This window comes from Jaculus jaculus, chromosome 1 (assembly GCF_020740685.1).
Source record: "Jaculus jaculus isolate mJacJac1 chromosome 1, mJacJac1.mat.Y.cur, whole genome shotgun sequence".
Lineage (NCBI taxonomy): Eukaryota > Metazoa > Chordata > Mammalia > Rodentia > Dipodidae > Jaculus > Jaculus jaculus.
Genome location: NC_059102.1, coordinates 242,391,510 through 242,411,018, shown reverse-complemented (window position 1 = coordinate 242,411,018; position 19,509 = coordinate 242,391,510). Strand labels below are relative to the sequence as shown.

Below are 19,509 nucleotides of genomic sequence, written 5' to 3'. Positions count from 1 at the left end.
TGACTAACTATGATGGTTAAGTTCTGTTGTCAACTTGATAAGATCAGGAGTCGAATGAGAGATGTGCCTCTTCTGTGGATCTGTGATGGTTTCTCTCGGAATGAGCAAAAGAGGTAAAGATACTTGTGTTCCGTATACATGTGTGGTGGTTTGATTCAGGTGTCCCCCATAAACTTAGGTGTTCTGAATGTTAGGTTCCCAGCTGATGGGGATTTGGGAATTAATGCCTCCTGGGAGCAGTGTATTGTTGGGGGTGGGCTTATGGGTGTTATAGCCAGTTTACCCATGCCAGTGTTTGGCACACTCTCTTATTCCTATTGTCCACTTTATGTGGGCCAGGGGGTGATGTCCACCCTCTGTTCATGCCATTGTTTCCCCTGCCATCGTGGAGCTTTCCCTTGAGTCTGTAAGCCAAAATAAATCCTTTTTTTTTTTCTTTTCCAAAAGCTGCTCTTGGTCTGGTGATTTCTAGCAGCAATGTGAACCTGACTGCAACAACATGCTCATCAAAAGGTGACCTCTATATGTAATTACAATGATTGTAACGGGGAGGTAATATGATGGAGAATGGAATTTCAAATGGGAAAGTGTGGGGGTGGGGAGGGAGGGAATTACCATGGGATATATTTTATAATCATGGAAAATGTTAATAAAAATTAAAAAAAAAAAGGTGACCTCAGCAGAGGATGACCTTAAGAATCAAGTAGATAAGGTGACCCAATCTGCAGGTGGCAGTCAACCTATCCCCAACCATCCTCATCACTGCCCAGCAGGTTGATGAACAAAGTGACCGTGGTGGCAAGGCTAGAGACTGTGCATGGGCTCAACACCATGAACCTCCTCTCACCAAGACTGACCTGGCTACAGCTGCTACTGAGTGCCAAACCTGTCAGCAGCAGAGACCAACACTGAGTCCCCATGGCACCACGGGTGACTCGTCAGCACCCTGGTGGCAGGGTGACGACAGTGGACCACTTCCATCTTGGAAAGAGCAGCATTCGGTTCTTCCTGGAATAGACACTTATTCTGGGTATGGGTTTGCTTTTCCTGGACATGGCGCTTCTGCTAGAACTACCATCCATGGACTGACAGTGCCTTCTCTACCACCATGGTATTCTACACAGCATTGCTTCTGACCAAGGAAGTCAAAGAAGTGCGGCAGTGGGCTCATACACTGGACTTTACCATGTTCCTTTCCATCCTGAAGCAGCTGGCTTGACAGAATGGTGAGATGCCTTTTTTCTTTTTCTTTTTCTTTTTTTGGTTTGTCAAGGTAGGGTCTCACTCTAGCCCAGGCTGGCCTGGAATTCACTATGTAGGCTCAGGGTGACCTCGAACTCACAGTGATCCTCCTACCTCTGCCTCCCGAGTGCTGGGATTAAAGGCGTGCGCCACCACGCCTGCCTTGCAATGCCTTTTAAAGAAATAGTTTCAGTACTACCTAGGTGGCTCTAACCTGGAGGGCTAAGGCAAAGCTCTTCAGAGGGCTGTATATATGCTCTGAACTGACATCCAGTATATGGCGCAGATACTCCTATAGCCGAATTCACAGGGATCAAGGGATACAACTGAGCATGGTACCACTCACCATCCCTCTAGTGGCCCATTAGTCAAACTTTTGCTTCCTGTTCTTGCAACATTATGTTTTGCTGGCCTAGGAGTCTTGGCTCCCGAGGGAGGAGTGCTTGTGCCAGGAGACACAGAAATCATTCCACTGAATGATTTTGCTAAGTATTATGCTAAGACCCCCACCCACGGCCATGTTGGGCTCCGTATGCTCTTGAGTGGCAAATAATAGAATTATAATGTTAGAAGAGATGATTGATCCAGACTATCAGAGTGAAATTGGACTATTCCTCTACAGTGGAGGTAAGGAAGAGGATGTCTGGAGTGCAAGAAGATCCTTGGCACCTCTTAGTTTCCCAATGTCCTGGAAATCAAGGTCAATAGGAAAGTACAACAACCCAATCAAGGCAGGGTGATAAATGGACCAGACTCTTTCAATCATTTTTATTTATTTATTTGACAGAGAAAGAAACAGATAGAGAAGGAGAGACAGAGAATGGGCATGCCAGGGCCTCCAGACACTGCAAATGAACTCCAGATACATGTGCCACTTTGTGCATTTGCCTTAAGTGGGTCCTGAGGATTTGTACTTGGGTCCTTTGGCAAGAGCCTTAACCACTAAGCCATTTCTCCAGACCTGCAGCCAGACTGTTTAGGAATTAAGGTGTATGTCACTCGTCCAGGTGAGGAACCAAGACTTGCTGAGATGCTTGCTGAGGATTGAGACAATTCAGAATGAGTACTAGAAGAAAGTAGTTACAAATACCAGCTAAGCCCGCATGACCAGTTACAGAAACTGGGGTTATAGCTGCCATGAGTGTTTCTGTCCTATTTGTTGAATGTATTTATGCATATGCATGCAAACTATTCAGATAACTTTATTTTCCTTTCCTCTATTTCTCCACTATGTAATTAATATCGGTTGAGATGATCTCAGTAGCTAGCTATTGTTAAACATATATCTAAATTATTGAGTCTTAGAGTCTAAGCATTCCTCAAGGGATTTTGTCATGTATTTTTGCGGGGGGAGAATTTTGATGGTTGTATGTGGGATTGCTACATCACGTTAGGCATAATTATGATCTTGTTATCTTCATCTGGAATTTAAGCAAGACACAAGGAGTTGTGATTTGGTGTCAAGTTGACAAGGGGTGAACTTGTGATGGTCAAGTTCTGTTGTCAACTTGATCCAATTAGGAACCGAGTGAGAGATGTGCCTCTTGGGAAGGTCTGTGATGGATTAGGGGAGACACAAAGTCCTTCCTCCAGAGTGGGTGGGGTGTATTCAAGGAAGCTCCAGGAGAACATGGAACCATTTTTGTTGTCTGGCTGCCCATGCTGCTCAGTTGTGTGTGCATCTACCATTCAGGTACCCTCTGTGAGCATTAGAGCCCAGCCTGCATCCAGCCTGGGGGACTGAGCCGCTATCAGGCCCTCTGACTCTCCAGTCTGCAGACAGCTATTGTTGAATGACCTAGGCTGTATCTTATAAGCTATGGCAATAAATTACCTTCTCATTTCATATTTTAGTTTTACTTACTTGAGAGAAAGAGAGAGAGAGAGAGAGAGAGAGAGAGAGAGAGAGAATGGGTATACCAGGGCCTCCAGCCTCTGTAAATGAACTCCAGACACATGTACCACCTTGTGCATCTGGCTTACATGGGTCCTGGGGAATTGAACCTGCGTCCTTTGGCTTTGCAGGCAAGGCTCTTAACTGCTAAGCCATCCTTCCAGACATAAATTCCTTTCTTATTACATATTCATTCTATTGTCTCTGTTCTTCTAGAGGATCTTGACTGACATATGGACCTTTCTTCTGCAAAGCAGCCCCTGCCCAAGGGGGTGAAACTCACACAGTCTGGAATGCCCCTGGATATTGAAAGAAAGTGACAGCACCTTTAATGAAACCAACTTGACAGGATTGCCCAGCCTGGCACAGAACTAAGAATTCCCACATGGAGGGGCAGCTGGATTACATGACTGTGTTCTGTCCCCCCTAGATGCACTTCCCCTTAAGAGGCTGTCACCAACATGGCCTTGAGGGCACTGAGGTCCCTTAGCTTGTAATGAGAAGACTGGACCAAAGATTCCAATAAGACTTGAGGGGAGTTCGGAGCTGTGTCTACCCCGCTCCACATAGAAAGTGCCATCTACCCAGTGATGCTTTGTCTCAGGAGCATACCCTGCTCTCAAGTAGGAGCCCAAGATACAAGGGACGCTTGCCCACCTGCGTAAGGCTAGTCTTCTGGGCCTGGGAACCTCCTCACTGAGATAGAGCTCTCCACCTCCAGACAGGATGTGGCTCTTCTTTCAGGTCACAGCAGAACCCAGACAGCAGAACAGTCATCTGCCTTCCATGTCAAGAACATGGTTAGGCTTTTTGGTTAAGCATTGCCTTATCCAACCCCAACGCTGTGTGTATGAGCGCGCACGCGCATGTGTGTCGCAGGGGTGAGAGAAAATGACTTATCACCATTTACCTACCCTGGGGGAAAGGACAGCTTTTTGGGATACCAGTTTGCTGTGCCAGCCACCCTCTGTCAAATCCTGTTGCTCTTTTTCTCTCTGTCACAGATGAGCAAACTGAAGCCTGGAGAAGATAAGTAGTTTTCCCAAAGGGATGCAGGTTTTATGTTGTGGAGCAAGACTGGAGCCATAGTTGGCTCTTTCCACACCGAGTGCCAGAGTTGCTTAAGAAATACTGCTGTTCCTTGTGGGGAGAGCAGCAAGGAAGCGAAGGACGGAGCCGGAGCGAGCACGCAGGAAATTCACGAGGCCCAGGCAGACAATAGAACAGAAGAGGTGAAGTGGGGACTGTCCTACATAACCCGCACAGGCCTTGCCAAGAGTGGAAGTCAGAAGCTAACTATAAACTGAGGACCATGACAGGAACTCAGTCAGTCAGGACTCCTCCGCTTCTTCCTACGGGTTATTTTCCATTCTCCCCACTCTTCCCCTGCATTTCTCTGCACTTATGCCTGGAATCTGAGAATGACGGCTGGGAAGCAGGTGGCTAGCCTTTGTCGAGTTCTGCAACTGGTTTTGGAGAAGGAAGAAATTCCACAATCTGTGGGGTGGTGGGTAGTTTTGAGAAACTTACAAATAAGGGAGGAGCTGCTTCAATCTCTAGTGGCTTAGAAGGAGAGAAAAAGAGTGCACTGGAGTCACTGGGGACCAGTGGTGGATTGGTCAGGGACCTTACCGGGCACCACTTGCTGGCGTGGGGTACAGAATAGACATCGTTGGGCTAATCAGAGAGGCCTCTCCCTGAAGGCAGTCTTCAGCAGAAATCTGAGGGACTGAGGAGGTTGGTCAAGAAGGGGGAAAACTAACCAAGTAAAGAAAACCATAGGAAAAAGGAAAAACAAGCAAATAGTCCCACATGGCTACAGCAGATGGAGCTGGGGGTGGGGGGGCGAGAGGCAGAGAGAGAGAGAGAGAAGAGAGAGAGAGAGAGAGAGAGAGAGAGAGAGAGAGAGAGAGAGAGAGAGAAGGTCAGAGGCAGGCGGGCATTGTAAGCCACAGAAGGTTTGTTTTCCATGCAAGCAGACACCCCAGAACATTCAAACAGGGGTACAGGATAAGATTTATGTTTGGAAAGTCACTGTCACTGCCCTGTGAAAAACAGACAGAGTGAGGGAAGTGGATGAGATTAGAATGTGAATATCTAGTTTTATTTTACTTTATTTTTGATTTTTCGAGGTAGGGTTTCACTCTAGCCCAGGCTGAGCTGGAATTCACTATGTAGTCTCAGGGTGGCCTCGAAATGATGGCGATCCTCTTACCTCTGCCTCCCGAGTGCTGGGATTAAAAGTGTGCGTCACCACGCTGGGCTAGTTTTGATGTTTCTTGAGCGAGGGTCTTGCTTCATTACCTCGGCTGCCCTTGAACTCCTGAACTTGAGTGATCCTCCCACCCCACTCTCTCAAATAAGTGAGAATTCAGGCACGTGCCACCACACTGGACTATGAATAGCTGTTAACGAGGGCCCAGGCAGGAGATGTGACAGCTCATTCTAAGCTGGCAGGGTGAGGTGGAGGCTCTAGACATTTACTGAAGGGGAGGGCAAACTTAGGGATGAACTGGATGTAAAGGGTAAGAGAAGAGGAGGAACCAGGAGTGTCCCTGGGATCCTCATTTCAGATGTGTGGACATGTGTGCCTTTCTAGGGTAGGATGCAGAAGGCGGGAGGAGGGTCAGAGTTGGGTCTGTTTTGGTCATACCAAAGGTGAACTTGTTTCTTCTGGGCAGACAGAGCAAGTAGGCCAGAGGCTTTGCACATCTGGAGCTCCGCAGGGAGGCTTAAGCTGGAGGTAGGTGCCTGGGGAGGTACAGAGCAGCTATTTAAAGCTGAGGGACATGAGCTGATGGGGAGAGAAGGAAAAGGCCCAGGCCAGACCTGAAGCATGCTGCCACTTAGAGACCGGCTGGGGGTGGGGGGTGGGGGGGACAGACTGAAAGCAGCCACATGCCTTCATCTAACTCCACCTGCTCCAGGGACTGGGGACACCTGGGATGGGGGGTGGGCAGGTTCTTTCCCTCAAGGGTTGCTCACATAGACTGTCAGCGGGCAATAATTACAGTACGGTCTGGAAAAGGATTTATAGGCATGGGCCCAGGAGAAGAAACTAGAAGAAATGTATGCGGTCCTGATTCCCAAAGCTGCTTTATTTAGTCTAGGGGAGGGACCATGGGTTTCAGAAACATGGAGGAGAGGAATGAAGAGGCCCTGGCTCCTCCCTGGAGAATCCCTAGCTCCATGGAGCCTAGCTGCATCCCTTCCTTTCTCCTCACAGCAAGGCAGTCTCCAGTGTTTCCACTAACCTGGTCCTCCTGGTCCCCAAGCCCTACAGGCAATTCTTGAGCCCTGCTCACCTTCATTTCCATCCGTCCCCAGGATCCTGGCTCCCCACCCCTTCCCGGACCAGCTAGCCTCCTTAGCAGAAACGTTCTCTAAAGCCAGGATTAATGTGACAGGCAAAGGGACGAAGCCTGGAGCCGTGGCCTCATCAAGGCAGTTGTTTTCTCAAAAATAGTTGCTTCATTTCCTGCTGTTGAGAAATCGGGCATGTTGACCCTGCTTATATTTCACAGCACTTGAGGAAAAGAGAGGAATCAGTCTGCCCCAGCTCCTTCTCAGAGAGAAGCAGGTTAACCCCGTCATGCCCGAGCCAGGCCCTTCCTCGGGTTCACTGCAGCCTGCTGGGGGCTCCAGAGAGCACCCCCTCCCTCTGCCATCCTGCCGCCTCAGCCCAAGCTCTTCTTATCTCTATCGTGTCCTGCTTTTCCAGCCATCCTGTCTGGACACACCTGTGGGTCCTGGCACCGAGCCGGAGGTCAAGGCTTACGCTGTGAGACGAACTTCATTCAGGGCCCGAGCTCAGTGCTGATGTCCTTTGTTAGAGACCTACTGATCGCTCAACCAGACTCCTTCTCCTTCCTTTGGACATATTTGATTTGTTCTTTCTTGCTGTTCATAAGTGGTTCATTTCATCTCGAGTCACAATCCTCTGTGGACCTGTGTCTTCCCCATTCTGTAGTCTAGAAGCTCCAAGAGATCAAGATTTGAGCTGGACGTCAAATCTCGTTCACTTCCATCTATAGCCCCAGCTAAGATCTTCCACTTATGAAAAGGACGGGTTCTGACTACAACTTATGTGGGAAATACAACATATGGTTTATCGCTGGTTCTTTGTAAAAAAAAATGCCCCCTTGATAGCTAAGAGTAGGTTCCCATACAGGGCTACAGAGAAGTTTTGCTAATTTATTCAACAAATATATATATATTTTTAAATTTATTTATTTGAGAGCAACAGACACAGAGAGAAAGACAGATAGAGGAAGAGAGAGAGAATGGGCGCGCCAGGGCTTCCAGCCTCTGCAAACGAACTCCAGACGCGTGCGCCCCCTTGTGCATCTGGCTAATGTGGGACCTGGGGAACCGAGCCTCGAACCAGGGTCCTTAGGCTTCACAGGCAAGCGCTTAACCGCTAAGCCATCTCTCCAGCCCCAACAAATATTTTTTTTTTGTTTTTGTTTTGAGCGAGGGTCTCGTTATGTAAGTAAGGCTGGCCTAGAACCTGTGGTCTTCCTGCCTCTGCCGCCTGCGTGCTGAGATCCTGGCCTCCAACAAACACTTTTAAAGCATCTACTGTGTGCCAGCCATGGTGCTAGGTGCTGGAGAGAGGGTTAGCAAGTCTGATGAAGTTCTGCTTACATGGAAATTCTCTTCTTGTACAAGGGAAGATGATCAGGCAGAAAGCGCAGCCCAGCAGGCAGCGCCATGATAGGAAGAAATCAGAGCCAAGTGTCGGAGCACTGGGCGGGCTCTCTGAGCAAGTGACCCACATGTGAGGTGCTGAGCTCCAGCAGCTCTGTGCTGCAGCAGACTGGGAGGGATCAGCCGAACAGAGTTTTGAAGTGGGGGAGGCAGGATGAGCAGATGGGAGGACTGAACGAGTTTCTGAAGCCAAAGGGAGGGAAGCATGGCTGCCCCAGATAGCCAGGGGACAGTGAGCAGCCACGTGGACCGTTCCACAGGGAGCTCGTGGTGAGGCAGTGCAGGGAAGTGCAGAGTCTCTCCTTAGGGGAGGGCCTGAGTCCTGCCTCAATTATTTTCTAATTTTGTGTGCTGTGTGTGCGTGTCCATGTAGTCCAGAGGACAGTCTCGGGGGTCACCCCAAGCACCCACCACCTCTTTGGAGACATGGTATTTCATTGGTCTGAGACTTCTCAAGTGGACTAAGTTGGCCAGCCAGTCAGTCCCCAGAATCCTCCTCCTGTCTTCATTACCTACAAGTGTGAGCCACACACCCTGTGCTTTTACGAGGATGCTGGGGATCGAACTTAGGTCCTTACGGCTTGCAAGGCAAGCACTCTACTAACTGAACAATCTCGCTTGCCCCTGTTTCTTCTTATTATTTTTTTGTTTAGTTTTGATTTTTATGAGGTAGGGTCTCACTCTAGCCCAGGCTGACCTGGAATTCCCTATGTAGTCTCAGGCTGGCCTCAAGTTCATGGTGATCCTTCTTTCTATCTCTGCCTCCTGAGTGCTGCGATTAAAGGGGTGTGCCACTATGCTGGACTTGTTCCTCATTATTATTATTATTTTCTTTTTATTTTTTGAGGTAAGGTCTCACTCTAGCCCAGGCTGACCTGGAATTCACTATATAGTCTCAGGCTGACCTTGAACTCACAGTGATCCTCCTACCTCTGCCTCCCAAGTACTGGGATTAAAGGCATGTTGTTATTAATGCTAATGTGAATTTGTGCAATTTTTTGAGATCTTAACTTCCCACATCTGTAAAACACTTACTCTTGTCAGGTGTGGTGGCCCACGGCCAGAATCCAAGCATTGTGGAGACTGTGGAGCAAAACCATTTCTCAAAAAAGACAAAGGCTGTGGCCTGGAGAGATGGCTTAGCAGTTGAGGTGCATGCTTGCAAAGCCTAAGGATCCTTCAGGTCTCATGTAAGCCAGATGCACACAGTGGCTCATGTGTCTGGAGTTCATTTGCAGTGGCTAGAGGCCCTGGTTTGCCCATTCTCCCTCCCTCCCTCTCTCCTTGTCTCTCTCTCTAATAAAAAATAAAAATAAAAATCTTACAAAAAAAATGGGCTGAGGCTGGAGAAATGGCTCAGCAGTTAAGGCACTTGCCTGTAAAGCCTAAGACATTTGATTCCCCAGTACCCACGTAAAGCCAGACACAAAGTGGCACATGCATCTGGAGTCCATTTGTGGTGGCTGGAGGCCCTGGCACACCCATTCTCTCTATGTGTCTTATATCTCTCTCTCGGCTTGCAAATAAATAAAAAATATTTTAGCCAGGCATGGTGGTGAATGCCTTTAATCTCAGCACTCAGAAGGCAGAGGTAGGCCACCCTGAGACTATACAGTGAATTTCAGGTCAGCCTGAGCTACAGCGAGACCCTACCTCGAAAAAAAAAAAAAATTTTAAATCAAAACAAAAACCAAAGGCTGGAAAGATGGTTCAGTGGTTAATGTGCTTGTTTGCAAAGTCTAACAACCTGGGTTACATTGTCCACTACCCACATAAAGCCAGATGCACAAAGTGGTACATGCATCTGGAGTTTGTAGTAGCTAGGGACCCTGGCTCACCCATTCTCTGTCTCTCTCTGCTTGGAAATAAGGCGTGGTGGCGCACGCCTTTAATCCCAGCACTCGGGAGCCAGAGGTAGGAGGATCGCCATGAGTTCAAGGCCACCCTTAGACTACATAGTGAGTTCCAGGAGAGCCTGAGTTAGAGTGAGACCCTACCTCTAAAAATATATATATATATATATATATATATAAAACAAAACCAAAAGCAAAAGCAAACAATGACAACAGAAAATAACAAAGAACCAAACACCCCCCAAATACCTCTACTCTTCAGAGTTCTTGGGAAGATGAAACGCTGTAATGGCAGTAAGCACCTCACCCTGCTGGTTTTCTAGCTGGTGCCCGGTGATAATGTGAACACGGTAATGCATGGTGGGACGTGCAGCCCGGGGAGTCGCGGGGTCATCTGCTCTCTCCCGCTCTCAGATCCCCTTTCCTCCCCACTTCCTCTCACCCTGCCCTTTCTTTCCCCTTCACCTTTTTCTTCTTTTTGTCTCTCTCTATTTCCCATCATGATTTCTCACTCTTTTTCTTTCACATTCTTTCAAGTCTCATTATCTCAGCTGTCCCAAATTTGGAAGAGATTTTTTAAAAATACTGCACTGCTCATGTTGAATTCTTAGTTATTTTTTTTTTTGTCTTGCTTTAAAAATCAGGTATGTTTTTCTTGTTTTATACACCTCTCTTAATTTAAACAGCAGCATCCACACCAAAATTCAGTAATTTTATACGATGATACGGCTGGCCCTCAGATGATTATCTTTTTCCACTGAAGTCACGGTCCCTTAATAGAATATAGCTCCCACTGCGGGATTAAAGGATTAGAAAGATTTTGTCTCCAGGCATTTGGGGCCTGCTGTGTGGGGAAGGTTCTTGAACAGCCGGGCTGAGGAGGGGCTCTCTGGATGTTCTCCGAGAGTCAGTGACCTCTGAGTCACTCTAGAGATGCTATGGACGCAGCCTGGGTGTCATGCTCTACTGCTGGCTGCCTTTGGCTCCATGGCAGCCACTGCAGAGGTGGCGCAAGGTGTTCAGGAGGAAAAGAAGGGCCTGCCAGAACCCTAGTCAGCTGGTGATGACTGAGGCCCTGAGTCATCTGAAGAACCAGCCCTGGGGCAAAGGGCAGTATATGACAGCTCCCTCCCCCACCATCGTGGTCATAGGTCCCAGAAAGGATGAATTTTTTCCGTGGGCACACATGGGTGGGGTGATCGGGTGGAGGAGGAGCCATAGAGCAAGCCTTCCCCCTCCAGCTCAAGGTTCATATTGAAAGGGGTCTTCTCGCTGGGAGAGTAGGGTGAGGGGCGGTACTTGGTTCTAAGCAGAGGATCAGGGACTGGAGAGATGGCTTAGTGGTTAAGGCATTTGCTGGCAAAGCCAAAGGGACCCAGGTTCAATTCCCCAGTACTCACATAAAACCAGATGCCCAAGGTGGTGCTTGCATCTGGAGTTTGTTTGCAGTGGCTAGAGGCCCTGGGATGCTCCCTCTCTCTCTCTCTCTCTCTCTCTCTCTCTTCCTCTTAAATAAATAAATACTAAAAATAAATTTCAAGGGCTGGAGGGATTGCTTAGTGGTTAAGGCATTTGCCTGCAAAGCCAAAGGACCTTGGTTCAATTCTTCAGGACCCACGTTAGCCAGATGCACAAGGGGGCGCATGTGTCTGGAGTTCATTTGCAGTGGCTGGAGGCCCTGGCATGCTCATTCTCATTCTCTCTCTCTCCCTCCCTCCTCCCTCCCTCTTTCTCTGTCAAATAAATAAATAATAGAATATTTAAAAATATAAATAAATTTTGAAGTAGATCAGGGTCCTCCCTTCTTTACTTCTTCTTGAGAAAAGGCACCTGGTGAGAGTGGCTGTGGCCATCAGGTCACCTAGTGAAACCTGTCCACTGTACAGTAGGACTCCAAATGAGAAGTGAACTTGCTCAAGTTCACTGAGGATGCAGCAGCAAAGCCCAAGTGAACCTTCCTTCAGCCTGTATGACGTTTTATTTTCCGAGGTGGGGTCTCACTCTAGCCCAGGCTGACTTGGAATTCACTCTGTAGTCTCAGGGTGGCCTCGAACTCACGGCCTATCCCACCTCTGCCTCCTGAGTGCTGGGATTAAAGGCGTGCGCCACCATGCCCAGGCTCTGTGTGGCTTTTGAGTCTGGGTGATGCAGGTAGGGTGACATTTGCTTTAAAACAATTTTTTGTTGTTGTTTTTCGAGGTAGGGTCTCACTCTGGTCCAGCCTGACCTAGAATTAACTATGTAGTCTCAGGGTGGCCTTGAACTTATGGTGATCCTCCTACCTTTGCCTCCCAAGTACTGGGATTAAAGGCGTGCGCCACCATGCCCGGCTAAATTTTTATTTATTTATTTAAGAGAGAAAGAGAAGGAGACAGAATGGGCATGCCAGGGCCTCCAGCCACTGCAAATAAATTCCAGACACTTTAGTCACCCTGTGCATCTGGCTTATGTGGGTACTAGGGAACCAAACCTGAGTCCTTAGGCTTTGTAGGCAAGTGCCTTAACCACTAAGCCATCTCTTCAGCCCTAGGGTGACATTCTGTTAGCACTCTGACCTTAAGGCTCCCAGATGATGAGGGTAAAGCCCTGCCCAGGCTCCTGTTACAAAGCCACATCTCTTCCTTGAGGTCTGCCTTTCAGTGAGGCGGGCTGAGCTGCGCACAAAAGAGAGCCCAGGATCTAGTCATGGATGCAGAGAGGCCGTGTGTAATGTTTACTGACAACCGCCTTCCAACATGAGCAGGAAGAGATGCCCACATCTATGGATGCCCAAGCAAAGACAGACATGCATGCACATAAACTGCCGCTGTGGTCTGAGGAACTCAAATTCACAGCTAGGAGGAGGCTCAAGAAGACATTGGCTTGGGGCTGGTTAGGGTGGGCTGGCTCCTCAGTGCTTCAGAGGAAGGTCAAGGACCACTGGGTCAGGGCAGGACTGATGGGCACTGGATCCTTGCAGTCTTCGAGTCTAGATGCCTCCCTGTCCCGGGCAGTCCCTAAAGTGCCCCACCATGGAGTGCAGTCTCCAAAAATGGAGGGGACAACAGGGTTGGAGGACCGGGAGTTTGTCTGTGGCTAAGCCTGGGTTTTTGGTTGCCTGGCCTCCTTGGTTTATTATTGGCCTGTGTGACAGCTGGGAATGGCAAGAACACCCTGGAGGAGGGAGTGGTGTGGATTTGGGGCCACCCTAAGCTCCCAAGATCTCTCATGCCATGTGGTAGGTAGTGCAAGAGAATGCCAGGAATGTCTGTGTGTGCCTCTGCCCGCTCCCACCACAGCAAGACGAGGAAAGGCCCACAAGAAACGTGGCAGCGGGGCTTTTGGAACAACCTCTCTCCCCTTCAGATGTGTTTGGAAAATATTTGTTGCCCAAATGGCCAAACTAACTAAAACGGGCCTATTTTCTTCCAGCACTAAGCTCTGGACTTGAGGAGAGAGCTTTCCTCACAGCAAGAGTGCTGAAGGATGTGTTGGAGAGATGGCTCAGCAGTTAAGGTACTTGCCTGCAAAGGCTAAGGACCCAGGTTCAACTCTCCAGAACCCATGTAAGCCAGATGCACTAGGTCATGTATGCACGTGTGGCTCATATGCACAAGGTGGTGCATGTGTCTGGAGTTTGTTTGCAGTGGCCAAGGCCCTGTATGCCAATTTTCTCCTCTCTCTTTCTCTCTCTCACATTTTTGCTCTCTGTCTCATAAAAAAGAAGAGCACCGAAGGAGCAGAAAAAGTGCTTGTCAATTGCAAACTCACTGTGCCCAGTGTGCCCTCTAGGGAAGATGCTCAGAAAGAAACACACACGAAGAGGAATGGGCAAGGCCTCGAGTCTCTTTCTACTCCTCAGAGAAGGTGCTATGCAAGCTTTTCAGAGCTGACACTGTCTAAACACACACTGCCACTGTTTCCTTCGGCTTTTCTGATAGTACAGCTCATTCTCCAGAGTCCCTTTTGAGTCCCCAACTTGGCAACAGCAGCCCTTGGAGTCAAGGGGCCATGAATGTCTTCTCCACCCGAGATCCACAAGTGTAGGAAAATGATGCTTTGAGTCTGTGACCTCATGGGGTGTGGTTGGGGGTCAGGGAAGAGGAAGAAAGGTGGAAGGAAAGCAAGGAGATGGTTTGCTGCACCTGAACCCCTCCCTAACACCCAAGATCCTGGGGAAGTTTTAGGGACCCCTCCAGCCTTGGTACTACCTCCTGTCATCCAAGGCTCCTGGGTTTGGACCTGGAGGGTCTTCAGCCTGGGTGGGCAGGGGGGCCCAAAGCTCCATCCAGCTCCTGACCTACTCAGGGGAAAAAAGAAACCACGATGGTCTCCTATAGGCTCCACAGATATTAATCGGTTATCAGTTATAAGTAAATCATCCTCAGCAACAACAAAAATGTATTATTCCAAGATGACTTTGCTGCTGACTGCAACCAGATGTGCAAGGAACAGACAGGGTATTTTGTCATAATTCTCAGAAAATGGAAAGAGACCACCGCCCCCCAGATCATTTTATGAGGCTGGCAGTGCCTTAATACCACCGATCAGTTTATTACTGGCTGAGGCAACAGCTGGAGCAGCAGGGATATCCCAGTGAAAGAAGAAAGCATTCAGTACCATTTCACCCAGCAATATATAGATGCAAAGATGGAAAAGAAAACAAGAGAATGTGTACAATAAAATAAAATTGGGATTTCCTTACAGAATACATAGACACCAGTTTTAGAAGGTTAAGAACGTCTAGTAAAAACAAATTGTGGAACTTCTAGAATACAGTGTAGGTGTGGTGGTTTGAGTCAGGTATCCCCACTTCCTGTGTTCTGAATGCTCGGTCCCCAGCTGGTTGCAATTTGGGAATGGAAGCCTTGCTGGAGGAGATGTGTTTTGGGGGGCGGGCTTACGAGTGTTATAGCCAGTTTCCCCTTGCCAGTGTTTGACACACTGTCTTGCTGCTGTTGGCCAGGAGGTGATGTCCACCCTCTGCTCATGCCACATTTGCCCCTGCCATCGTGGAGCTTCCCCTCAAGTCTATAAAGCCAAAATAAACCCTTTTCTCCCACACAAGCTGCTCTTGGTCGAGTGTTTTGTGCCTGTCGTGGGAAACTTTTCCCCTGGGGAGATGCGGACCCATGTCTTCAACCCAAACAGGGCTCAGATGGCAGACTGAAGTCATGGTGGTGAGAATTCCGAAGTGCTGACCACCGTCTGTGTCCTTACCTGGGCGATGGGTCTGTGGGAGTCCCTGCAGCGCATTATCGTCAACACTATAATGTGTGTGTGACATATCGTGTAACTGAACCGACGAGCGGTTTCGGCTCTGGGGAGGTGTGGGCCGCTTGGACTGCGAAGGGACTCTCTGGAAGGCTGCAGCTCGGCCAGGAGGGTCATGCCCCTCCTTTGACTGGTGGGTAGGGGTGGCATGGCTTGGCCCCGGGCAGATGTGTCACACGTGGTGAGCAGCAGAGAGACAGCTGAAGGTTCTTCTTCACAGGAAAAGGGCTGGATGTTCATGCCGTTAGCCGCCAAGGTGGAAATAACCCACCTTCCCTCCAGACCGTTTCAAGCCCGGCGCACTACCTGCTCAGGCCGAGTCTGCACCTGGGCGCAGAGGCCGCCCTGGGCTATGTGCCCTAGTTTGTATGGGGTGACTAGACAGTCTGGTGAGTACAGGGAGACTATCTGATTTTAAAGTAGAATTTGCTCTGGGATAGGGACTCAAACTTTTTTTTTTTTTTTTTCAAGGTAAGGTCTCACTGTAGCCCAGGCTGACCTGCCATTCACTATGTAGTCTCAGGGTGGCCTCGAACTCATGGCAATCCTCCTACCTCTGCCTCCCAAGTGCTGGGATTAAAGGTGTGCGCCACCATGCCCGGCTTCAAACTTTATGAAGGGGTTGTCTCCAGCAATGGGAGTGAGAGGTGTACTCAGGTGGAGACAAACAGACACCTTTTAAAGAACGAAATAAGAACAGTAATGATGCTGATGCCGGACTTGTCTGGTCTTTTATCACTCCCATGAACCTACGATCAGAGATGAGACCTCTCTGGTGGTCTAAGGCTTCTCCCTTTCAGAGATGAAGTCTTCCCCCCACCTCCCCTTGGGACTGACCTCCCGCCCTGGCAATGCTGACCCAGAGCTCCCACCAACTGCAACCCCACGGAAGCAAGATTCATTGCTGCGGCCCCACAGGACCCCAGCTAGCTTCTGGCACCAGGTCAGAGCTCAGGAAGTGCTTTCTATTTTAAGCTTTATTAACTTTTCATGCCCCGGCCAACTGTAAAACTCAGATGTTGCAGAGAAAAGAGCTGTGGTGTAAAAGCAAGAGAGGCATGGAGATCATGGGGTGGGCCCAAAGCAGGCCCTGACTCCACCACTGGCTTCATGTGTACATGTTCATAGAACACGTTTCTTCATGTGTGACTTCATGCGATGCTGTCAGACTGGCATCAGTGAGAGGCTAAAGTGCATGTTAATGTCTGTGCAACACAGTGTTAATGCCCAACACACACAGCCTTGGGTCTGCACACTGTGCAGGGTTGAGAAGACAGGCATGGTACAAACCTGGACCTGGCTTTTGGTCTCCTCTAGACCAGCATCTTTTGTTGTTGTTGTTGTTTTTGTTTTTCGAGGTAGGGTCTCACTCTAGCCCGGGCTGACCTGGAATTCACTATGTAGTCTCAGGGTGGCTTCAAACTCACAGTGATCCTCCTACCTCTGCCTCCTGAATGCTGGGATTAAAGGTGTGCACCACCGCATTTTCTTTTTCTTTTTCTTTTGGTTAGACTAGCATCTTAACCCCAGCTTTGCTACACCATGTCCCTGTAACCTGAGGGTGGTGAGAAAATATTGCTTATTTTCTAGGGACACAGTGAGTGTTCAGGGACATGAGTTTGCTTTGTAAATATTTATACATGCCTAATATGTGCATACTTGGTCCCCATCAGGGAAGTGGTATTAATTGCTAGTGGCTGGAGGGTAGGTCACATTTAAAAGGCAAATGGGGGCCGGGGCAGGATGACATTCATCAGAGAGGATGAAGGCAGGAAACGTGGCCTAACACTGAGTCCACAAATGGCCAAGCTCACCTCTGCTGACCCAACGTATATCCAAAAACAGGTGAGCAAGTCTTTCTGACCTGTAGAACCCGGCCCAGATAGGACCTCTGATGAGGGATCTTTCTGACCGTCCCCTCCCCACTTCCACTCTCTGGCCATTCACCCTTTCTTGACAGCACTCACTGTCCCCTGAAAGGAAACCATTTGATCATCTGTCCATTATCTGTCTCCCTCAGCAGAATTCCAGCTCCAGCAAACAGCCTCTGTTACTTGTCATTGCTGTGTCCGTGAGGCACCAGGCCGGAAATATAGATGCTCCATTTGTGCTGAGTGACCCACGGCTGCCAGCAGACACGGGAGCCACACGGGGTGCAGAGCCCATGCTGGAGGCAGGGGAGACATGGCGTGAGTACAAATGACTTTAGGTGTTCCCATTGTCCCAGGCTCGGGAAGATTCATTCAGAAAATAGCTGTCTTCCTGAGTTAGCAGAGCGACAGAGGGCACATGGAGGCCCCAGTCAGGAGTTGGAATGCCTGAGGTTGCCTCTATAGCTGTCCTAGGGGTCTGAATCAGTGTGAGACAATAGGAGATATGACCAGGAAAAGGGAGTGTGGCCAGCAAAGGGGTCTCCACACTGGTGATGAGTGTAGACCTTGGTTCTCTGAGTTGGGGAAACTATTGGTATTTTCTTGGCAAGGGGAGTGACAATATTTGATCTTTTATTTTGAAAGATAAGCTGGTTGGGTGTGCAAGATGGGTTAAGGGGGGTGTGTGGATAAGAAGCAAGGAGACCAGGGAAAAGGGATGTCTGGGTACCAGGTGATCTGGCCTGGGATGAGGCGGGGATTCTGAGACTGGGCAGGAGCAGGGGCATGAAGACCAGAGAGAGGACATGGGCAAGACTTTCCTGGGCACAGTATAAGCACAGACACAAATGTTAGCACTGGAGGGGCCTTTGGAAAGCACATTTGGCTGGAAGGAGAGCCAGCTAACTTTTTATTTCATTTTGATTTATTTATTACAAAGAGAGAGAGGGAGAATGGGTACACCAGGACCTTTAACAACTGCAAACGAACTCCAGATGCATGCACCACCATGTGCATCTGGCTTATGTGGGTTCTGGGAAATCGAACCTGGGTCCTTAGGCTTTGTGGGTAAACACCTTAACTGCTAAAGCCATCTCTCCAGCCCTGAGCTAACTTCTTGACTCACCTAGCAAATGGAAGGCAAAGAAAAAGATGAGGAGAGAAGAAAGCAAAGAGTGCTGACCACTTATCAGGCTCTCGCTGCTCCTTTTATTTCCCATGGCCACTCAGAAAGCAGGAGTGTCCCTATCTGACAGACCAGGAAGCGCAGGCTCTATTTCTTTGCCTGAAGCCACAAGCTAGCACTCTGAGGATCTGCATCCATCCCTGCACTTGCCTGGGCACAGGCACTCCCCTGTATAGAAGCCGCCTCTGGACTCTGCTCTGAAGAGCTAGGGAGCTCTTCCCTCTTCCCATTCGGAACTTAGAGGGCAGCAATGTAGCAAGACCAGGCTGCTTTGGACTGCAGGATAGACTACAAAAAGCCTGAGGACAGGCAGGCTGGAGGAGTAGACAAGACATGGTTAGGGCCATCTGGTGCTAGCTACACTCAAGAGGCTACACCTCTGTCCCCAACCTGGCCTGTCCCCAACTGTCCACCTGAGTCCCACCCCACCTCGGGCAAGTGGATAACAGGCTGGACCATTAGTTTATATTAAGATTTTTCTCCAAGTGCCACTCAGATCTGTAAGGGATATTTAGGACCTTAGCTCCTGTCTTTTTTTGTGACAGGGCCTCACTGTATAACCTTGGAACTCATCATGCTCTCGCCTCTGCCTCCTGAGTGTGTGCGCACGCCTGTCTTGGCTGCTTTTAGGGCATGGCTCTAGACTCAGAACTGATTCGAATCAGTCTTCAGTTGAAATGCTTATAACGTGGGAATAATGACTGTTGCTGTGTCACCTGACCCATTGAGAGCAGTACGTGAGATGAGGCATGGAAAAGCCCTCATGGGCTTTATCTCAAAGTGAACGCTGAAGACCAGGGTCAGTAGTTTTGACTGGCTACAAGCAGAGCCCCAGGAAAAGCTCTTCTCTGCTGCCATCTTGTGTCCATTCTGGGGATAACTTACTAGTGCAGGAGCCGAATCACATTCTGGCTGCTGTCACCTGCGTGTATTCCAGAGTGACCACTGGAAGGTGGACTCAGTGATGTGAGTCTTGCATTGGGCCCACCACCTCCTGAATGAACCACCTTTCCACTGGCTCTGACCTGTGCCTGTTCCTTCCCTCTTGGTTCCCAGGGCAGTTTCTGAATCAAAAGTGTGCTTAGGGCTGGAGAGATGGCTTAGTGGTTCACTTGCCTGTGAAGCCTAAGTGACCCAGGTTCAACTTCCCAGGACCCACATAAGCCAGATACACAAGATGGCATATGCATCTGGAATTTGTTGTGGCTGGAGGCCCTGTGTGCTCTCTCTCACACACACTCTCTCTATCTCCCTCTTTCCCTCTCTCAAATAAATAAGCAAAAAAAAAAAAAAAAAAAAACCTTTAAATTTTTGTTTTTTAAAGTGCACTCACACAGCCTCTAAGAATTCATTTTGCAGGTTTCCAGGGAGAGTCCAAAAGGAGGCTGAGATAGAGAACAGAGACCTGCAGGGCCAGGCCGTGACTTCCAGAGAAAGCAGAGGCAGGCTCTGGGGATCCCGGACCTGGCTTCGGGCTGGGGCTGGAGAGGTTCCAGGGAC

The 19,509-nt window shown here is 49.0% G+C and overlaps 1 protein-coding gene across 1 annotated transcript in view; it reads right to left on the bottom strand.

The window, feature by feature from the left end:
- Chi3l1 (chitinase 3 like 1) overlaps positions 1-14,934 on the bottom strand; it is a 41,999-nt gene extending 27,065 nt beyond the window's left edge. The window contains exon 1 of the mRNA XM_045142744.1: positions 14,899-14,934. Within this exon, the coding sequence (XP_044998679.1) occupies positions 14,899-14,934 (36 nt within the window). The remainder of the gene's footprint in view (positions 1-14,898) is intronic.
- Positions 14,935-19,509: the final 4,575 nt, after the last annotated feature.